Source organism: Danio rerio, chromosome 21 (assembly GCF_052040795.2).
Source record: "Danio rerio strain M-AB ecotype USA chromosome 21, GRCz13ab, whole genome shotgun sequence".
NCBI classification, from domain to species: Eukaryota; Metazoa; Chordata; class Actinopteri; order Cypriniformes; family Danionidae; genus Danio; species Danio rerio.
This window is the reverse complement of record NC_141041.1, coordinates 42,700,004-42,723,577: the sequence shown is the minus strand read 5'-3', so window position 1 is coordinate 42,723,577 and position 23,574 is coordinate 42,700,004. Positions and strand designations below refer to the sequence as shown.

Sequence of the window (23,574 nt, the reverse complement as noted above, 5' to 3'; positions counted from 1 at the left end):
GCCAAAAACAAGAGGCGAACTGAGGACCTCTGTCAGAAACAATGTCTACAGGTAACCCATGGATCTTAAAGACATGGTTAAAAACTAGTACGGCGGTCTCCTTAGCAGAGGGAAGTTTGGAGACAGGAATTAAGTGAGCAGATTTAGAAAAGCCATTGACTACGGTGAGGATAACGGTGTTGTTCGTGGAGGGTGGTAACCCAGTAGCGAAATCTAAGGCTATGTGTGACCACGGGCGGGATGGAATGGGTTAACGGTCTAAGTAGCCCCGCGGGAGGGAGATTACTAGTCTTTGACTGAGCACAAACTGGGCACGACTTGACGTGAGCACGGGTATCGCGTATCATAGATGGCCACCAGAAACGTTGACGTATTGCAGTTAGGGTGCCCTTTACCCCCGGATGGGCTACTGATTTGGAAGCGTATGCCCAGCGGAATACTGCAGGCCGTACAGACCTGGGAACGAATAACTTCGAAATTCTCTGGGCATTTATGTGGAACTACTACCAGAGTGAGAGCTTATTTAACTGTACGTTCGATTCCCCAAACTAAGGCTCTGATTACGCAGCCTTTTGATAGGATGGGTTCCACAATTGAGGAATCCACGGAGGGGTTAAACTGGCACGATAACACGTCTGGCTTGACGTTCTTAGAGCCTGGATGATATGAGATGGTGAAGTCAAATCGCCCAAAGAATAACGCCCACCTCGCCTGTCAGGCATTGAGTCTCTTAGCAGTACGAATGTTGGTAAAAATTTCGATGATCCGTCCAAACCTCAAAAGGCACTGCAACTCCTTCGAGCCAGTCACGCCACTTGTCCAATGCTAACCGAATGGCTAGGAGTTCTCGATTACCCACATCATAGTTACGCTCAGCGGGCGAGAGTTTGTGAAAAAAAAAAAGAGCAAGGATGAATCTTGTCATCGATGACAGACCGTTGTGAGAGGACGGCCCCCACGCCGGAGCTAGAGGCGTCCACCTCCACGATAAACTGACGGTAGGGGTCAGTGTGAGGAGGATGGGCGCAGACGAAAATAATGGCTTAAGTTCCTCGAACGCCGCTTGAGCTGTGACCGACCACACAAAACAGGACTTACTGGAGGTTAGAGTGGTTAAAGGCGCGAAAATTTGACAAAAATTTTAATAAACCACCGATAGAAATTTGCAAAGGCCAAAAATCTCTGAAGTGCAGTGCGTGTCTCAGGAACTGGCCAGTCCGCGACGGTTTGCACTTTGGCTGACTCCATGCTAATTACATCAGCTGAGACTATATAACCCAGAAAAGGAACCGAGTCAGCATGAAAAACACACTTCTCTGCTTTCAAGAAAAGCAGATTCTCTAACAGGCGCTGCAGTACGCGGCGAACGTGTTGGATATAGGTTTCGAGCGAGGGGGAAAAAATTAGATGTCATCTAAATAGACAAACACAGAAATATCGAGCATGTCCCTAAGAATGTCATTTACCAGTACTTGGAAAATGGAAGGTGCGCTTACCAGCCCGAAAGAAAGAACCTTATATTCGAAGTGGCTGAGCGGAGTTTTAAAAGCGGTCTTCCATTCCTGTCTGGCCTTGATGCGGACCAAGTGATACGCATAACGGAGGTCTAATTTCGTAAAAATCTTAGCTCCTTGTAAGATCTCAAAGGCTGATGACATGAGGGGCAGGGGGTAGCAATTCTTAATGGTTATACTGTTAAGCCCTCGATAGTCAAAACACGGACGTAGCGACCCATCCTGTTTCTTTACAAAAAAGAAACCAGCACCAACGGGTGAACAATGGTGCCTGCAGCGAGTGACTCAGAGAGATATTGCTCAAGGGCTTCACGCTCTGGTTTGGATAGAGAATACAATCGCCCCTGAGGAGGAGTACTATCTAGAATGAGATCGATGCTACAGTCTTAATGCCGATGGGGAGGGAGAGAAGCGGCCCGGCCCGGGAAGAACGCTCGCAGATTGTGATATTCCTTTGGAACACCCGACAAATCACCTGGTTCTTCCTGCAACACAGAGACAGAAGACACAAGAGGAACAGCAGAGACAAGACATTTAACATGACAGGGAAGACTTCACGACATAACAGTCCCATCGGACCAGACAATGTGAGGATTATGGTTAGAAAGCCAGGGATAGCCCAGTATTAATGGAGAAAGAACTGAGTCAAATAAATAGAACTTTATTGTCTTTTGATGATTTCCAGAGACGTTAAGACTCACGGGCATGGTGATACGACGGACTTGGTGCAAAAGATGTCCATTGAGCGCATACACTGGAGGTGGGTTGTCCATCTCGGTGAAGGGAATACCGGAACGTAATGCCCACGCTTCATCCATGATTTTCTTCGGCTCCTAAGTCAACGAACGCCCTGCAGAAAATAGAGGTGCCACCATGGCGTAAGACAGCAGGAAGAGTGGTTCGCCGCAAAGGAGTGGGAGATAAGGAAATAGCACTCGTCAGAACTCCTTGGTCTTCTGATGAGCCTACCCCTCTACTGGGCATTTGGAGACGAAGTGTCCAGCGCCCCGCAGTACATGCAAAGTCTGAAAATCAAGTGTCGTTGATGGTCAGCATCAGTGATGTAAAACCCATCCAGTTCCTTGGGTTCCGGAAGGCGAGCACAGCAGAAGGAGGATAAGACACAGTCAACAATCAGGAAGGCCCATGGAACAGCGACGCAACTTCAATCATTTTTCCCAACGAATAGCCCTTTCAATAAGAGCATCCAGACTGGAGGGGAGTTCGTGTGAGAAAAGCTAGTCTAATTCGGTGGAGAGACCATCCAAAAATTGGCCAATAAGGGCTGGGATTGTTTACTGGGGGATTGTTTACACAGGGTTCAGAAATATGTTGGTGGACAGCGTTAGACAGGGCCCACGGGCTAAATCTGTGCAGCTGGTTGGTGAGTTCCGTTACCTGCACTGACAGACTGTCCACGGCATGTCCGATGGCGGAGAGCTCCTCTTCGTGGCAGCCGAGCATTGCTCCCTGGTTTACGACCACAAAGCGTATGGAGCCTCTCTCAGCCAAATCCATCATTTGGTCATTTTATTCTGTCATGGAACAGAATGAAAAGCAAAATAGTGGGATTCAACAGAATTCTTTAATAAAAAAAAGCATCAAAACAAGGCATTTTGTCGTTTAACGAGGCACACAGAGCTGAATCTTCAGTAAGAAAACTTTAAAGGCCACCTGCTTAGCCGTGAGAGAGAGAAGGAGGTTGGATGGACCTGTAAGCAAACCACTGCAATGAGGAGAACGTCTGACCTCTGGGTGTTGGTAATATGAGCACATTCAACGATGAGAGCGCACTATAATCGAGATCATATAATTTGTACCCACTATGTAGAACACAGGAGAACAAGACAAAACAGGGCTGGACAGGAAAACACAGGTTAGTTGCATGCAAGGTGCACTTACGGTATGCACAAAGTAACAATAAACTTACAACGGAGGGAATGAAAGGGAGAGAGATATAGGAATGCCAATAAGGGTAAAGCGAGAACAGGTGACTGGTCATCAGCGCTCGTGCTGAGTACAAGAGCTAACACCTGAGAGGAGGACATAGAAGGGAAGGACTTAATAATGATCAAACCAGATTCATGACAGTTTTTAAGGTATAACGCGGTTTGGAAAAGTCAAGGTTTTAAAATCGTCTATATTTTCTGCAATAACGTTCTTAAGGTGTGTGTTCGATTTTTTATTTATGTTTTTTTTTTAGGACAACGGTATCTCCAGCAGAAAAGATGCAGTTTAAAAAAAAATAAATAAACATAAATAATAAATAAATAAATGAAGACAGCAGAAATCAATAATTCATTTAGTCTGACATGTTTACTGTTCCAAAATATTTTAAATGCTTCTCAAAATTAAATATATTTCGTTCAAAAGGGAAAAAAGTTTTGGTTGTTACCCAGACATTTAAAAAGAATATATTTTAGAAGATATATTTTATATTTAATAGAGCAGTAATCACAATACTGCGAAAACGTAATGTTTTTATCCAAGGTTATCATACCATCAGAATCTTATACCGGCCCATGCCTAGATTCGTTAGTCTTGAAACTCCAAGTTATGTTATTCCCAGAAAACTAATGTTGAAACGAATAACACAGGCTCATCCGGGTATTTTGAATCAACTTGACTATCAGTGAATACATTCACATCCAAATGCTTGTCTGTCACACAGCTGTTTTTGACTGTTTTAGTGCATGCTGCTCCATTCAACCAAATTCAATTCTGTCAGCTTTGCGTTTAATGAAATATTTAATATTAGTTATTTTGGCTCAGAACAATGTTTTGTGTCTAATTGTTACATTTTCTGGCAAGTAGCCGTGACATAAGCTTTGCATTGTGCTGATAAGCCTGCTAGGCTTTATTTTGTGACTTTATTCCTTACTTAGCATGCTTGAAGATGCTCTGAAATATGCAAGCAAGATGCTAAAACATGTCAGAAACTTGCTAAAACTTGCTTAAAACATGCTAACAGTAAGATAAAACTATGTACCATAATATAACATCCTTGTAAATATGATAACAACTACATTTAGTATTTATACATATATATGTTGATAATATCAACATAAAACCCTCCAAAGACTACATTGGGAATGCGTTAAAACATGCTAGCAACTTGTCACACCTACAAAACATAGCCACAACCTAATATAACATGTTAGAGACACGATAAGAGTGCATTAAAACATGCTAGCAACTTGATAAATGTTACAAAGTAGATAGCAACATGCTATTTGTCAAAAGAGTTAGCAAATTGGTTGTGACAAATTTTTTTCTGTCTAGTTAATATGTTATGAAACTTTTTTCAACCCTTTGAATACTTCTTTTAAATGTCCACAGGTCAAAATTCTTCAGATTGAGTTCTCCTGAGGTAGTATGGCAGCAGGTAAGAACATCATCCTGAAACAATCACATTATTGAGTCAGATTTCGGTCTAAAATAAAAACAGTTCCTGACACATTGGGCCCTATCATATACCCGGCGCAATGTGGCGCAAGGCGCGGCGCAATACTTGTTTGCTAGTTTCAGCTTGGCGCAAGAGTCGTTTTGAGGCATTGTGCTACGCTGTTTAAATAGCAAATGCATTAGCACTCATTTGTGCGCCTATAGGCGTTCTGGTCTAAAAAGAAAGGCGTTCTGAGGCGCACTGCTGGCCCATGCTATTTTGAGAAACTAAAATAGATTTTTCATTAGACCAAAACAAACCCGGTCTAAACTCATGCGCAGAGTTGCACCTCGCTTACACACTGCTTAATACGCACAAGAGAGCAATAGGCAAATATCTTTACATATGAAAACATTTAAATATTAAGGATATATATAGGATATAATAAGAATAGATATAGGATATAAATATAAAGGATTAAATTATTACAAAATATTATTTTCTAGCCTACATAAATGTGAAAAATCACTGCTTTTATGTCTTCTTCATCTCGGGAGGCTTTTTCAGTTCATTCATAACAATTTGCTTTTGTATAATGTTATTATTATTAGCAGTATTATTTATTATATGCATATTTATATTTGTTTTATTAAAAACAAGCTTAGATTTGTCCACCTGTCAGGTTTTAGACCATATGGGGCACAGCATGTGTTTTAGGATATAACTCAGGTTTTTGAACACAATTTCGTTATTATTGTTCATTTATTGGTTTGCTGGAAATTAGACCTGAATTTAGAAATAGGTTTGAAACAAATATTTGCACTTAACAAACAAAATTAATTATTTATAGACTAATTGATGTCTGTGCATAAAGGTTTCCCTATCCAAGAGCGAAAGTGAAAGTAGATCATTTATCTCTCATTCTCACGCAGTAGATGCTCTGTTTAACAGTCTTCTGTTAAAAAAAAACTGTTAACTGTTAGCTAGTGAAATGCTCATTTTTTCCACTTAGACTTACTTTACGTCCTGTAAATAGTGAATGCGCTCTTGGCGCAACGCAGCTGGCTCTTAAAGGGAATGGGAGATGAGACTCTGATTGGTTTATTCTCAAAACACACCTATAACTCATTAAGAAAATAAACACGGCGCAAAGCAGATTTTCCCATCCGTAAATTAGCAAAAATGCATTCTGACACGCCCTGAAAGCGTTTGCGCCCTGCGTTTTGCGCTCTGCGCATGGACCGTCAAAATAGAGCCCATTATGTTACATTACACAAAACCTTGGTGTAACAGATAATGTGTCAAAGCTCTTTGGAGTCTACTAGCACTTTTTAAGCTGTCCTATTTTATTTTCAGCACCATGACTCTAATAAGATGCAGAATAATAAATGGATGGAAAAAGAACCTCAAAATAATTATATAGATTTCCTATCAGTAAATTTTAAGTGAACAAATAAAAAACATTTAGATTTATTGTATCTGACAGGCTTAAAGTGGCACACATTGTTAACACACACACAGACATAAAGAGAAGTACCTCTGCCCCCAATAAAACACAGATTTCTTTGGGTCTCTCAGCGTTTCTAGATGGCAAGGATGCAAACTCTCTTCTTAAACGTTTTCGGCGGGCAAACGGTTTCTTGGAGGAGTTCCGGCAGGGCAACATCGAGAGGGAGTGTGCTGAGGAGAGCTGCAGCTTTGAGGAGGCCAATGAAGTATTTGAAAACAAGGAACAAACGGTAAATAGTGTCTTCATGAGCCATTTAATAAATATAGTTAATTGTAATTCATAAGTGGGTGTTTCCATTAGATGCCGCATGACTTTTGGCCCTATGGACTTGCATATTTTGTTTAATGCTACTGTGTAATGAAAACTAAAATGTAATGTACACGACCAATCATTGTAATTTGTAATTATTATTATTATTATTACACATTTCCGGAATTAAATGGTTAACCCTAAGACTAAAATGTATTATTTTATGTATCGTGATACATACACGCAATTAAACCATTATCAACAGGCAGTTTTCATTTTCTACAATTATTTCCTACAGTAATTTTCCTGCAGTGACATAATATGTCACACTATGTATATATATATATATATATATATATATATATATATATATATATATATATATATATATATATATATATATAAATATATATATATATATATATATATATATATATATATATATATATATATATATATGTATATATATATATATATATATATATATATATGTATATATATATATATATATATGTATATATATATATATATGTATATATATATATATATATATATATATATATATATATGTATATATATATATATATATATATATATATACGTATATATATATATATATATATATATATATGTATATATATATATATATGTATATATATATGTATATATATATATATATATATATATATATATATATATATATGTATATATATATATATATATATATATATATATATATATATATATATATATATATATATATATATATATATATATATATAATATATGTATAATATAATATATATATTGTTGTAAGATACATTTATATCTATTTACTTTAGGTGTCACCAACATGGTGCCCGCGGGGATCACATGTGTTGCCCGCAGGCCTGTTCTAAAAATAGCTCACCATAGCACCACTTACGAGTAAGCTTCATCTAGTATAGAAGTAATCATTTAAAAATGTAAATATTTGCAGAGATATATAAACTAATAAATAAATACAGGGTATTTTCTACCCTGTTAAATCATTTTTGATAACTTTTGTGAGAATCATTAACATGATCAGTGTCTTCACATGGATGAATATCATTCATTATTACCAAAAACATAAAGTATAATTAAAAGTAAATTGAGCAAATTTGTCATTTGAAAAGTGTCTATCAAACTGGTAGCCCTCCACATTAATCGGTATCCAAGAAGTAGCTCTCAGTTTCATAAAGGTTGGTGACCCCTGATTTACTTTATAATAAACATCTCTAAAAACAATATAATTAGAGTTTATTTTCTCTAAAGTTTTTAATTTTATTTTAATATGTCATTTACAAGCCGTCAATTGTTGTTTTTCCCCACATTGCCCCATTTGTACATTTAAATACATTTAAAAATACTAATGACTAAGTAACAAAGTGGACATTATTGTAAAAAAAATTATGGAAAAAGAATATGAAAACAAATATAAATGTGTTCCTATAAATCTATTACATACCTGTCTTTCATTTATTTAATAAATCTTTATAGTTTAAAGTTAAAGGGGGAAAAACAGTATAACAAAAGTAAAAGGTTAATCTATGAATTTAATCCATATCAGGTAAATAGGTTAGAACATGAAGAAAACACTTGTTATCTTCTGATATATTTACTTATTTATTTTAGGGGAAAAATGCTAAATATTGTTACGAATTAAATTAAAAATCCTTAAATCAAAAAGAGATTTAACAAAAACATAACAAAATAACAGGGATTAAAAATATAATCCCTGGTGCCCCCGCGCTCTCTCTCCCCAAAATATTTACCAACAACACACTGAGAATTAACAAGAAAATATGATTTATTTACAGAAATAAGGAGCAAAAATAACATCAGGAGGAGTTCAGCCAAAATAAATGACAATAAAACAAGCTAACTAAATAAGATTAAACTTCCCTAGAAAACAAATAAAATAAAATACAGAAAACTTACCTCCCTACTAACAAACACAGGAGAAAACGAAAATAACAAATAAGGCACCAAACCTCCCTACATGCTCCAAGCCCGACAGGGAGACAGAAAACCGGGCTTCAATCGCCGGTTAAAAATTTACAACAACACATCGACATCTCACATAATGCCACAAAAGGATAGAAGCAAACACTCATTTGATCGCTAGTCTCCACTGAGCACCAACGGGGAATCGAGAGAGAGCGGGGAGCCATCGAACCGATGTTCTCTGCAGGTTTTTATAGCCGCCGCCAATCCAAGCGCCAATCATGATCCGTCCTAACGTAATCCGCTACACCTGCGAATACTTAGAGTGAGAAAGAGAGAGAGAGAGAGAGAGAGAAAGAGAGATAGAGCGAGAGAAACACCACACACAAGCCTACACTACACTACTCGTAACAATATATATATTATATATAACTTTTAATCACTGGCCACTGTGGCTAGTAGTTTTCCAATGTTACTAGCCACTCTGCATTTTCACTAGCCACAATTTTGTTGTTGGGAAAATATTTTTTATTTTTTAATTACTATTGTTCAGTAATTTGGTCACTCATATTTATGGAATGCAGTCAAGGCCAAAAGTGTGATTGTTGCCAACATTCAGTTTTTATGGAGTGTTAAAGGAACACTCCACCATTTTTGGAAATAGGCTAATTTTACAATTTCCCTATTGTCCCCTAAACTGTTGAAATTTACCATATTTGAATATTCAGCTGACCTCTGGTTCTTGTGGGAGCGCTTTTAGCTTAGCATAGATAATTAAAACGGATTAGACCATTAGCATCTGGCTGAATCATGTTTTCCAGCTCAGGTTTAAGCCAACGAACTGTTGCTGTTGATCATAGATTTCCTAGATAATTGAATCGGATAAAACTATTACCATCTCCAAAAATTATTTTCCCCACTGTCAGTATAGGAAAGCATTCAAGGGTACTTAAGTGAAGAAACTGTTGAATAAAGTAATTATTTTTGAATAAAGTAATTATTTTATAGTTTTAAGTTTTCATGGCATTCTGGGTCATACCAATTTTTTAATAGGTTAAAAATGCATTCCCTGTTTCATCCAATCACAGATGGAGTTCTGGAAAAACCGCAGCATCTACACAGTGAATAGCAATGCCGATTCGAACTCCGAGCGGCTGGACTTTGGGAACATGGTGGTGCCCCTGGTGGGCGTGGCTGTCATCATCATCGCGCTCTTCATCATCTGGCGGCTGTCCATCACTCGCTGGCGTCTGGCCTACACCCAGAACCGCTATCTGGCAAACCGGAACACCCGCAGCCTCCCTCGCATCCTGGTGCACCGCGACCCACTCTCACATTCAGAGAACTTCCACGCCAATGACAGGCTCAGTGTGGTGGTCAGCGGCACCGAGCGGAATGGGTCTTCTCTCGCCACCCAAGACGCTCGCCATCACACCGGCCACTCACAGAACAATCGCTCGCTATATGTTCAAGATCCATCTTTATCTGTGGCCTCCCAGTTGTCTGGGGCGACCCCGCCACCATCCTACGAGGAAGTCACAGGGCATTTAGAAAGCAGCAGCGATGAGACGACAGTTCCATACAATGATCCTCCACCAAAATATGAGGAGATTGTGCTAGAAAAGTGAGTGTTTTAATATACTAGGATATAAATATAGAGAGATTGTGGTTTATGCACTGGTAAATGTGGTTGAAGAGAAACAGCAAAATTCTTACCCTTTTAAAGCACATCTTCAATAGTCTTTCGACTGTTCACTACGACCAATATCTTTGACTCTTGAGGGCCTACTCACACTATGCCATCCGTACCGTGCCCAGGCCTGTTTCCCGGATCGTTTGAGAAGTGTGAGTGCGCTGAATCGCGCTCACGTACGGTTCACTTGGCCGGCCCTGGCCCGGTTGGAAGAGGTGTGCCTGAGCGCGGTACACTTGGGCTTTGGCGCGGTATGCTTGTGTGTGAGTGCAAAACGCGCCAAAGCCCGAAACCAAAAGCGAGATGTGACTTTTAAGGGACTGTTTGATATGGATTTATTAATCATTCTTACTGTTCAGTGAACGCAAACTGCCGTAGTTTATTAAAGACGCAAACTCCTCACAGTACGCCAGCTGCGCGCCTTCAGCAGACCTCCTCATTCCTGCAGCACGAGAGCTTTATGATTGTTTATGAGCGCCAAAAGTGGCGGATCTGTTCGGCGAAATATCTGACTGCGTGTCCCCGCATCCCTAAGAACTGTTTGGCGAAATATTTGACGGCATATCAAACGACTGAAACGATATAACTAGAGAAATCTCCACTGTGCTACTGAGTGAGAGCGTATGGCAAGCCGTTTTAGCATTAAAACCTTGTTCTGACTATCCATAAATATATTTAGAGATATCTCTAATTATATTTTGACTAGTCATAATTATATTTCGACTACTCAGAATGACAATTAGAGATATCTGCAATTACAATTGTACTAGTACGAAATCAGATTGGAGATATCTGCAAATATATTATGACTAGTCATATTCCTCCATTGACTTCCATTGAAAAATATTTGCAGATATCTCTGAGTTTTGACTCGTCAAAAATCCAATTCAAGATATCTACAACTGTAATTCGACTATTAGTAAATTAATTAGAGATATCTTCAAATATATTTTTAAATTTCTCTAAATATGATGAATTAAAGACATCTCCAAATGTATTATGACTAGTAAAAACTCAATTAGAGATATCTCTAATTACAATTGTGACTAGTCAAAACTCATTTAGAGATATCTGCAAATATTTTTCAATGGAAGTCAATGGAGGAATATGACTAGTCATAATATATTTGCAGATATCTCCAATCTGATTTCGTACTAGTACAGTTGTAATTGCAGATATCTCTAATTGTTATTCTGACTAGTGGAATTATAATTATGACTAGTCAAAATATAATTAGAGATATCTCTAAATATATTTATGGAGTCAGAACAAAGATTTAAATGCTAAAAAGGCTTGCCATAGAGAGCGCTTCTAACCGAACAGAGCAGCAGCGATGACGTAAGCGTGCCGAGGCCCGATATGGTGTGAGTGTGGGCCGTCGGGGGAGACGGGAGAGGGGACAAGCGTGCTTTGGCCCGGTTCGAGGCAACTGTACCTAGTGTGAGTACGGCCTTAGAAAAATGTAGAAGTATGAATGAGGAAGAGATAGAGTATATTCCTCACTGACAGTTGCCAAGTTCAAAATCCCATCAAGCATCAAGCTTCAGAACCTACTATAAAACAAAGGGTTGTTTTGGGGACAAAACAAGATGATGTGCCAAATCTGTGTATCGTAGAAGTTTGCATACTGTCCTCTTCTTGTGATTTTATTTAGCTTTTAGGGTCATTTTACACTGCACTGGAAGATGCAAACTATCACAAACAATCGCCTGATGTGGCTGCTTAGACATTCCATAACTCAATTAGCATAAATTGACACCATATCGTTAAGACTTAATGATTTCAGAAGACCCGATTCAATGTTTCTTGCCATTTATCAGTGTCTGTTGGTGCTGGGTAATTGGGAATTGACGCTACCTATAGGAAGCTCTGTGAAATAATAAACCAGAAGTATCTCTGAAGCACCAGTATAGAAATGTTGGCTGAAAACCAATAACTCTTGAAATCTGGAAGCCGATATATAACCGATATATAGGTGGATAACCAATATATAGGTGGATAAATGAGTTCAGATGCAAGACCCTCTAAATTCATCAGACATCTTTTCTTGTAAATGAACATTTTCTATCAGGCTCGTCCTATTAGGTTCAGAGGTTTCATTTAATAGGTAATGATAAGGTTTTTAGCTGGTAAATAAAATACATTTTTTTCATAAATGTCCCTTTAAACAATTATTTGGTTTTTAAAGGGCCATGACACCCCCCACTTTCGGTTAAAGTCTACTTCAGAATTTTTTCAAAAGATGCATGATTAATGGGCGTGGAGCTCCGCGAGCATCCGGCAGGAGTGGGCGTAGCCAGCAGGGGAGAAGGGGAGCGAATAACTGTTGTTGACAGTTGGCTCTCACAAACTGAAACACAAACCGTGAGGAGGCGCATGAGTTTATAGTTCACAAAGTTAAAATGCAAAGAAATAAACAGTAATTTAATGCCCTGCTACATTTGTTATTCGTGATTTCATATACACATAACCACAATTTATATAATTATAAAGATAAGTGTGTTTATGTAAATAAAGATGAAGATTCTCCCTCGATCGTCTAAATTATAGATCTTGAATGCAGACTCAGTGCAGCAGGTCTCCTGACGTGCCTATTTTAACCATTAGTCCTGCTGGTAATATAGAGGATTTAGGCAAACACAACAGCACGGCGATGTGTCTGAATGTGAACGAACTCCTGATAAAAGTCAACGTCCGCCAATCTCCAATTCTCGTACTGCTCTCCCGACAAAAATGCTTGCAGCACACACACAGCTTTGCTGTATGATCGGCCCTGACAGGATCGCGGGGAAAAACATGCAACAAACCCTGTGGATCATGGAAACAAACACATACGAGCCTTCATGAACGGCTACTGCGTGCCGTGGGTCCGTGTCTCATAGCTTGCTTGAAAATGGCAGGTCTGCCTTCGGAAAGCACGTGCTCTCATGAATAATTAAGCAGCCGGCTCTTCTCATAGGATAAGAAAACTCCGCTATGAATAATAATGAGAAACCGACGCGTCATCATTGCACTTGCAGTACTGCGCTACGTCGCCGATTTTGATCCACCCCAAAAATCATTTTAAACCCGGAAGCTGAAATTAGCTGACAAAAGCTCAAAATTATCCAGTTTTCCCCACAATTAAAGCTGACAGGTGCTAACATTGTCTTAACTGATTCTCAACACACACACATCTGTTAATATAAAAAAAATATATAAACAATTTTCTTTTGGATCAAATCCAGCTAAATCCGCATCTGCTTTTTATGCAAAACCCTCTAAATCCACCTATTGGGAAAAGACATTGTAATTAGTTGAAAATCACTAAAGATGAAATTAGAGATTATTTTACCAAACATAAAACACAGACACAGACGACCTGAAATTAAAAATACATCTGTCAAGAAAGTGGTGGTTCATTCCGCTGTGGTGACCCCTGATAAACCAGGGACTAAGCAGAAGGAAAATGAATGGATGAAATCTGTCAAGTGCATTCATCAATAACATTAAACTTGACTTTAATTAAATCTTAACAATATGTTGTCATTTCTGATATTTGGGATTTGGACTTAATATAAGTAAAGCAATGTAAAAAAGCTTGTTAGATTCAAATAATGTAGTGTAAAAACATTGTGAAACATCAATATCTCTGCAGTAATATAGATAATGTATAGTTTTATACATTTATCTTTTAAAACAAAGCCTGCATTGGCAAATAAAACACAAGGTAGGCCTACTGTGCAAAAAAGTGAGATTGTGTCTCTCAGAAGCCGTCATTTATTCATCCATACTATACTCAAGATCTTAGTCTCTTTTTCATCTCTTGTTTATCCTCATAGTATCCATGTGGGATAAAAAAAAAAAACGGCATCCTAACTTCGTCTTTCGTGAAATGGAGTTGCTGTTTAATGTAATGTAGCTTTAGTAAATTCGACTTATTCAAAACGTTATGAATGCATGCTACACTTCCGATTGTACACTGTGTTTTCTTTTTCTTATAATGCACAGAGTTTTGAGGTACAGGCCGTATTCATTTGTCATTCACTGACAGTCAGTCAGGTTCATGCAGTACATCAAACTCCGTCTTTTGACTCTCCTTATAATAGCCAGCATATTAGCGCTGCTACATTAAAAACATATGATTCGATTCGTGCCTCTTATTGGTTCTCTGGATATAGCGTCTTTTGCTGTCGAAGGCAAGTGGCGTTTAGCGGCTTTTGCAAACAAACGGTTATTTCTGAATGCGCTGACGCTGGGATTTAGATGATTTGACACAAATCTATTTGTTGAACATGTACTACGTGCCCAAAGCATTCACTCAATGTCATTCTCATTTTTGGCAGAACTTGGCGTTTAGTGGCTTTTGCATCTGAACTCTTCAAATGTAGATGTTATAAATTTTTCCAAGCCTAATTTTATAAACAAAACTCAAGACACTGTTAAAACCTTGCCTGTAAAAAACAAGGAAACAACTATTTATCTATCATCTTTATCTTAATTCATTTAAAAATTGCAATTCAGAGAATTCCCTTTTTTTATTTTATAAAGAATCCTACACTGCTCGTCTTTCCTCTAGCATCAACTCTTCTAAAGCATCTGCCCCAATGGCCAGCGGTACAAATCTGAAGTGTGGGGAAAAAAATTTATTTAAGAATTTATTTGCCAATAATGCACTTTATTATCGGCCGATACCAATATGGCAGCCAATGTATCGTGTATCACTATTTCTGATCCATGCCAACATTTTTACAACTTGTTATAGACTTCCACAAATAAATTGTAAGACTAATGCAATTAAAACTAATTCAAAATACATTCAAATCACACCTGGCCAAATTCCCTCCATTGGCCTTTACCAATCATGGCCTCCCCATCCACTTAATTGGCTCTATTACTGTCTCTCTACTCCACCTATAGCTGGTGTTTGGTGAGCACACTGGCACTGTTGTCCTGTGGCTGCCGCCGCATCATCCCAGTGGATGCTGCACACAGGCGGTGGTGTGGAGACACCCCCCTTCATGATTGTGAAGCTCTTTGGGTGTATGGCCACGTATGATAAATGCACTATATAAATACACATTACATTACACACATGATGATTGTACCATCTTGTGGTGAAATACACTATCACATATGCACACAATTGACTTGTTTACAGACACAAACATAAAAATGTACATGTTTAAGTAGAACTAGGCCTTAGAAACTTGTAAGAAAAGTCAATCAAATCTCAGCTGCTTGTGAACTATTGAGAGATTTTACCTCAAATGCTACCCAGTAAAGAATTTGATGTTTAATAGACGTCTTAATAAACATTTAAATGTAGACAACTTGGCTAAAACAAGGCTAAACTTGAATAAGAAAAAAAAAGAATAGCCCAAAACTAGACTAGTCGTCAAATAGACAGATTAGACAGACTTTATGGGCTCTATTTTGACGGTTTATGCGCAGAGCGAAAAACGCAGGGCGCAAACGCTTTCAGGGCGTGTCAGAACGCATTTTTGCTAATTTAAGGATGGGAAAATCCGTTTTGCGCCATGGCGCATGGTCTAAAAGGGTTGAGTTTATTTTTCTTAATGAGTTATAGGTGTGTTTTGAGAATAAAACAATTAGAGTCTCATCTCCCATTCCCTTTAAGATCCAGCTGCTTCGCGCCATAAGCGCATTCGCTATTTACAGGATGTCTAAGTGGAAAAAATGAGCATTTCACTAGCAAACAGTTAACAGTTTTTGTAACAGAAAACTGTTAAACAGAGCATCTACTGCGTGAGAATGAGAGATAATGGATCTACTTTCACTTTCGCTCTCATGGATAGGGAAACCTTTACGCACAGACATCAATTGGCCTATAAATGATTAATTTTGTTTGTTAAGCACAAGTATTTGTTTCAAAACTATTTCTAAATTCAGTTCTAATTTCCAGCAAATGAATAAATGAACAATAATAAAGAAGTGTGCTCAAAAACCCGAGTTATTTCCTAAAACACATGCTGTGCACCATATGGTCTAAAATCTGCAGGTGGGCAAATCTAAGCTTGTTTTTAATAAAACAAACATAAATATGCATATAATAAATAATACTACTAATAATAATATTATACAAAAGCAAATTGTTATGAATGAACTAAAAAAGCCTCCCGAGATGAAGAAGACATAAAAGCAGTGATTTTTCAGATTTATGTAGGCTAGAAAATAATATTTTGTAATAATTTAATCCTTTATATTTATATCCTACATATATTCTTATTATATCCTATATATATCCTTAATATTTTATTTTTTTCATATGTAAAGATATTTGCGTATTGCTCTACATCTTGTGTGTATTAAGCAGTGTGTAAGCGAGGCGCAACTCTGCGCTGGACTTTAGTTTTAGTTTTTTGGAGTTTGGTTTGTTTTGGTCTATTAAAAAATCTATTATAGTTTCTCAAAATAGCAACGCGTCAGCAGTGCGCCTCAGAAAGCCTTCCTTTTTAGACCAGAACCCCTATGGGTGCACATATGAGCGCAAATGCATTTGCTATTTAAACAGCATAGCGCAACGCCTCAAAACGACTCTTGCGCCAAGCTGAAACTAGCAAAAGACTATTGCGCCACACCTTGAGCCACATTGCGCTGGGTGTATGATAGGGCCTTATATGTGCAGTCATTCAGTTCTGTTTACTTGATGACTAGTCTAGTTTTGACCCATTCTTTGATGTCTATTACTGACATCCCAAATTGAACCTTGTTTTAGCCAAGACGACTATGTTTAGACGTCTATTAGACATCTTTTAAAAACAAAAAATGCTTGCTGGGTGTTCACACAATCACTCGTTACAAAAGACACATATACACAAAACCTCCCTCTTGAAAAAAAAACCCTGTGTTTGGGGCCCAATCATTGGATAACAGAACATTCCAGGCCCTTTGTTTTTGTTTTCTTCGTTCTCAGACTGTTTACGATGTGTTTTATTACTGTTTTTTTTTATAACTGTGTGGATCAGTGCAAAGCATTCTGTGGCTTTTGACATCACCCAGGTGCTATACAGTACTATAATGCTGCTTGTCCTCAACGTGTTCCCCTTCTCATCACTATGTGTCTGTGTGTACAGCTTGTGCTCGAACTAGTCAACCAAACTGCCCGTCTACTACATGTGGCTGAATCATGTTTTCCAGCTCAGGTTTAAGCCAATGAACTGCTGCCGTTGCGGTAAATATGTAAATAACTTCTCACACTGCCAACTTCACTTGAGTGACTGGGATATTTGGCTTAAGGTGTGGTCACAATTACTATTGTTCTGCAAAGTTTTAATATGAATACAGGAGATTACGGGAAAATTCACATGAGGGCAAATGATTATCCAATAGACCATTTTTAGGGATGTAAGCAAAAACAATGGCGTCATCCTATTTCCTGTTTTACATTTTTGATTTCTATAGCTTCCGAGAATCCAAAATGAACCACATATTGATAAATAATGCTATAACAGCTGTTTTAACCTTAAGTTATAATTGAATTGCCTCTTGTTACAGTTATGAAATAGTTTGATAACAAGTAGAAAATGTTCATGTGCCGATGACATGATCACATTGAAATGGTCTATAGAGATTTCAAGTTGGTCACTCACATTTATGGAACGCAGTCAGGGTCAAAAGTGTAATTGTTCCCAACATCCACAGTTTAATTGTCTTAAAGGAACACTCCACCATTTTTGGAAATAGGCTCATTTTATAACTTTCCTAGAGTTGAATTGTTGAATTTGACTGTTGTTGAATCCCTTCAGCCGATCTCTGGGTCTGGTGAGAGCATTTTTAGCATAGCTTAGCATAGATTATTGAATCAGATTAGACCATTAGCATCTCGCTCAAAAAAATTCAAATAGGAGTTTTGATACTTTTCCTATTTAAAGCTTGACTCTACTGTAGTTACATCATGTACTAAGACCAATGGAAATAGAAAGTTGCTATTTTCTAGCCTAAAAGCGTTTGACACTTAGTGATTGAACTAAGTATCCGCTTGTTAAGTGGTGACGTGTTTGTGACGTATGTATACTGTTTCCGGGTCCAAGCCGCCATTCATTTGAGTGGAGAAATCATTCGTTTATGATCACGTTTTATTTTTATCACACATTAAAGTTAATTTTATATAAAATCATAGTGTACTCTGGGCTTGCTGCATAACAAATACCAAAAAATTTACAATTTATAAAAAAATTTAATCATTTTCTGGCCATCGGATATTAGGCATGGACATATATATTGCGATCGTGATTTTCGAAAGCCTTAAATCGCTTTGTAAACGTTTATTATTACCATTTCATGAGTCTCCCCATTCAGTTCAATAGAGCGCTTGGACCCGGAAGCCACTTCGCGTGACGTCACACTTAACAAGCGGATAGCGGTGCTCATGCAAAATATTGCAGAGTTTTTTTTTCTTTCATCCGGCCCCTCCTCCGATGACTTGATACACACACAGGTTGCCAGATAGAGCACACAGAAAGGAACAAGTGTGCTTGACGATCCTTACACTGTTAGCTGCTCAGCTAATGTTTCTAATATTTGTATTACTTGCTAATTAAAAACCACCTCATGTGGATCTTTATAACTCAAGATTTGCGTCTCATTTCAGACGCTGCAACTGTCCTCCAGAGTTTGCATTTATTGCAGAATAAATTTAGGCAGCCTTCAAGACTCAAATGAAATACACCTTTTTTACTTTAAGGCAACACAAATGTAATCTTTTCTTTTCGGCTTAGTCCCTTCATCAACAGAGATCGCCACAGTGGAACGAACGCCAACTTATCCAGCATGTTTTATGCAGCGGATGTCCTTCCAGCTGCAACCCATCACTGGGAAACATAGAAATGCTAACTGACATAGCCAAAGCTCAAACTAGTGACCTTCTTGCTGTGAGGCGACAGTGCTACCCACTGCGCCACCACACCGCCCCTCAGAATTATAATATAATATGTAAATATTCATTCATTCATTTTCTTTTCGGCTTAGTCCCTTTATTATTCCGGGGTCACCACAGCTGAATGAACCGCCAACTTATCCTGCATATGTTTTACTCAGCAGATGCCCTTCTAGCTACAACTCATCTCTGGGAAACATCCACACACACTCATCCACACTCATACACTATGGACAATTTAGCCTACCCAATTCACCTGTACCACATGTCTTTGGACTGTGGGGGAAACTGGAGCACCCGGAGGAAACCCACACAAACGCAGGGAGAACATGCAAACTCCATACAGAAACGCCATCTGACCCAGCCGAGGCTTGAACCAGCGACGTTCTTGCGACAGCACTACCTACTGCGCCACTGCGTCGCCCAATATGGAAATATAATATATGGAAATAATTAAGTAAACTTTTTGACACAGAACGCACATTTTCAAAGGAGAATAACCAAGTTTATCATTGTTTTTCAGAAAATCGAGAATGTTCACTTTCAGTTTCTTTTTTTTTATAATCTTTTTTATTGTTTTTAGCATAAGAAATAATCAATAACATAAACAGAACAAAAAACAACATAAAAAATAAAAATAAAGGGGGGTTACAAAGGCCATTTCAAAATAAACAAATAGTCGGACACAACATAATACGACATCATCCAGAAAGCATAAGGAAATAGTTAGAATTAAATATGAAACAAAAATAATTTACAGAGAAATGCGTAGGCTCCACAATTCGACTTACTCCAGACCAATCTCACTTATAAACAGTCACTTTCATTTTCTTAAATATCCGAAATATTATGGTATATATTTATATGCCTTAGAAGAGTCAAAAACTCACATACAGCACCTTTAAAGACTTTTGGCCCTGATGGCCTTCCATACAATTTTGCCATGCTGACCAACAGAAAGCTGCTCGCTTTGAAAGTCACTTCTGGTGTAAGCTTGAAAAAAAAAAAAAACAAAGGACCTTGTTTTGACTGTGAAGTGTGACCACACCTTTAGCCTTGTGATGGGACAATATCGCTGCATCAATCCAGGTGACATTTCAAGAGAGTCACTGAGTTGTTAAGTGAAGCACTAAAACGAATAGAGCCTTAATATAATTGTCCTGAAACACTGTTTATTACAGCTTATTGTAAAAAAAAAAAGGGTTAGACATTTAACATGACCAAACAGTAGACCGAACATATTCAAAGACTATATAAACAAGTAATGAAGGAAACAATTGGGGGGGGGGGATGGGTTTGTCCTTGCTTCTCATTGAAAATAATTGCAAACTGCTTACTTGGCTATGGGGCTTGCTTATGTCTCGTGGGCCTTTAGCTCCAGCCACAACAATCAATCCCACAATGCCCTGACAGGCTGTCTTTTTGCGCTGATGGAGCTGCCGGCTCAGTAGACAGCGTTGATAAAGGCTAGCACAGACTGCAGATCAGTTTTTGTTGAAGCACAGATAAGGGAAAAGATTTAGCCAACTCGCTTGTAGTTAATGGCAAGCTTTAGCTGGACTGTTTGTAGCTTCGGTGGGTTGTAAGTTATGACTGAACGCTATAATGACGCATGAAGCAACAAGTTTTTAAATTAACACTTTGTCGGCTGTAGCAAGACTTGAAGATAATGTCAAGCGTGGTTTATCTTTGTGTTTATTTCAGAGCAAGACTGAACTGTATGTGTAAAGAGTGTATTTGTGTTCATATCTATGCCTGTTTGCAGCACTCATGTTTTGGTCTAGCATTTATGCTAGTAAGAATGTGCCACAGGAGCCACAGGCTTTGTTTACATGCTTAATATATGCTTTATCCCAAACTCGAAGATGATAACCCACCATTATTGATCTTTGTTTTTATGTTATTATGTTTATTTGTAATTGACTGTGGCTCCGATTATCATGAATCTGTTAAAAAAGGTTGCGTTTAAATCGAAACACTATAAACATAAGCACTACTTGTATTGTAATTCATAATTATATGACAATTTGTGTGTCTTGTATCTTCATTTATGCGCCATTTTTGTACCAAATGGATAAAACTCGAATATAGAGTACATATAATCAGATCTGTCACGCACAAAGGTCACTTGCGTAAATCGTGAACTGATGCTCGAGTCTATTTTTTTCATTATAATTACGCTTTTAAAGTATTTGTTCATGTTTAAGCTTGAATATATTTTGAACACGGCTCTGTGAGCTCACTTTTATTCATGAGTGCTTTGTGTTTCGACACACAGGCTTGTTTATGATATGTCACCCAAAGAAAATAACAATTTCTCGCTTTTAGTGCTTTTTATTAGGCTTTAGTTGTGTTTAATAGACCATAGACTTCAAGTCTTGAAGCCTTTGGAGTCTTCCATAACAAATTAAATTAGAATTTTCTTTAATGATTTCTCTCTGTTAACGGAGCTTCCAATGAGATTGACATGTTTGGAAAAACTTGCGTTTTTCCTGTCAAATATGCATCATAAAATTCAGTTTAAACATTAGATCTGCTTAGAAAGTATGTCATTTTAGTATCACTCTGACACTATTATAGTTTGTCTTTGCTGGTTTATGATATTTTAAGAATAAGAGAAATGTTTTTTATATGTATCCTTTCAGTAAAAGGTTCTTTCATTTCAAGTGAGAAGATGTTTTTAATGGAATTAGCTGTTAGAGATTCACTACATGTTTATATATTGCTCAGAAGAACTAGATTTATTGATGCGAGTAATGGCCAAAACATCTCTATTTGTTAAATATAATTTAAGCATTTTACATGTAGCCTATGTTCATTCTAAGAGCTGTTTTTTTATTCCCTGAGATCACACTGTTGATTGAATGTTCCAAGTGCCAATTTCCTTTTTGTGTAAGCACTGGTGTTTTTGGAGAATTCTAATAAAGGATCAGAAAATTCAGCAAATAAATGTGTCTTTTTTTTTTCTTTAAAGGGTTAACCCACCCCAAAATTAAACATCTGTCATTATTTACTTACCCTTTACTTGTTCCAAACCCGTTTGACTTTCTTTCTTCTGTTAAACACAAAATAAGTTATTTTGAGGGAAGCACTTTGTTTATCCTATATGGAAGTCAAAGCAGGTCTTCAGCTTTCATATATAGGGCTGTAGACAGGGGGGTTCGGGTGGATCGAAAGACCCACCACCGCACGGACAAAAGTCCAGTATTTGTCCCATGAGCTTATTTGTTTTATTTTAACTGTTATGCCATCACAAATATCAAAATAACCCATCGTAAAAATGGCTTTAAGACCAAGCGAAATCTGATTCCAGTCAATTTTTAATGTATTGTAGAGGAAATATTTTATAAGAAACCTTTATTCTAAATCTTGGATCTCATTCTTGAAAGAAAAAAATACCAATATAAACTTGTGAAGCCCCAAAAGCAGCCCATATTAAAACTTATTAGGCTATTGTTATCCATGAATTTTCCTTTTTCTTTACAAGAAAAGCTAGAAAAATCGTGTAGCTCTACATTATTAATAATATTATCATTATGTTTTTTTTGGGTTGGTGACACGGTGGCGCAGTGGGTAGCATGATCGCCTCACAGCAAAAAGGTCGCTGGTTTGAGCCTCGGCTGGGTCAGTTGGCATTTCTGTGTTTTGTTTGCAATGCATGCTCTCCTTGTGTTCACATGGGTTTGCTCTTGAGTGCTCTGGTTTTCACCATAGTCCAAAGACGTGCTATAGGTGAATTGGGTACCCTAAATTGGCTGTGGTGTGTGTGTGGATGTTTGCCTAGTGATGGGTTGCAGCTGGAAGGGGATCCGCTGCGTAAACCATATGCTGGATAAGTCGGCGATTCATTCCGCTGTGGCAACCCCTGATTAATAAAGAGACTAAGCCGAAAAGAAAATGAATTAATAGATGTTTTTTTTTATTATTATTATTCAAATGGCCAATTTCTGAGACTTAGGAAAGTTGAATATGCTGGCCAGTTTGTTATTTGCCTAATAAATTACAATGCAGTTTTAAATTTAAACTGCTATTTCCCCCACTATTGATATTTCATAACGTAGCCTAAAAAAAGTAGCCTCTTCATATTTCTTTATTTTAATCTTTAGAAAATGTTTTTGGTGACTCAAAATGTGTGACCATCTGACAAGCTAATTCAGCAAAAAAAATGTTGCTTAAAAACTCAGTAAAATGCAGAATTCAAACCTCATAATTAAATTGAGTCGAATAACTGCAGTCCACTTTTATATTCTGGCTACGGGCCTGTAAATATTAACAATATTTTCATTTGTGTTCATCAAAATAAAAAAAACGTATAAATGTTTGAAACCACTTGAGGTGGGGAAGTAAATAGTGAGTAAATCGGTATTTTTGGGTGAA

At 37.6% G+C, this 23,574-nt stretch overlaps 1 protein-coding gene across 7 annotated transcripts in view; it reads left to right on the top strand.

The window, feature by feature from the left end:
* The window catches only part of prrg3 (proline rich and Gla domain 3), a 303,812-nt gene that overhangs the window by 4,085 nt on the left and 276,153 nt on the right, over nucleotides 1–23,574 (top strand). Inside the window, exons 2-6 of one of the 7 annotated variants that reach the window (XR_015520559.1) lie at nucleotides 4,854–4,899; nucleotides 6,478–6,638; nucleotides 9,715–10,250; nucleotides 17,396–17,493; nucleotides 20,902–22,147. Coding sequence is in view for 3 of the 7 variants with exons in the window: in XM_087301838.1 (XP_087157964.1) it covers nucleotides 4,890–4,899; nucleotides 6,478–6,638; nucleotides 9,715–10,250; nucleotides 20,902–21,037 (843 nt within the window). In the remaining 4 variants the exon portion in view is untranslated. Of the gene's footprint in view, nucleotides 1–4,853; nucleotides 4,900–6,477; nucleotides 6,639–9,714; nucleotides 13,476–17,395; nucleotides 22,148–23,574 lie in introns of those variants that run through there. The other 6 variants (XR_015520558.1, XR_015520560.1, XR_015520557.1 and 3 more) reach the window with 6 other exon arrangements.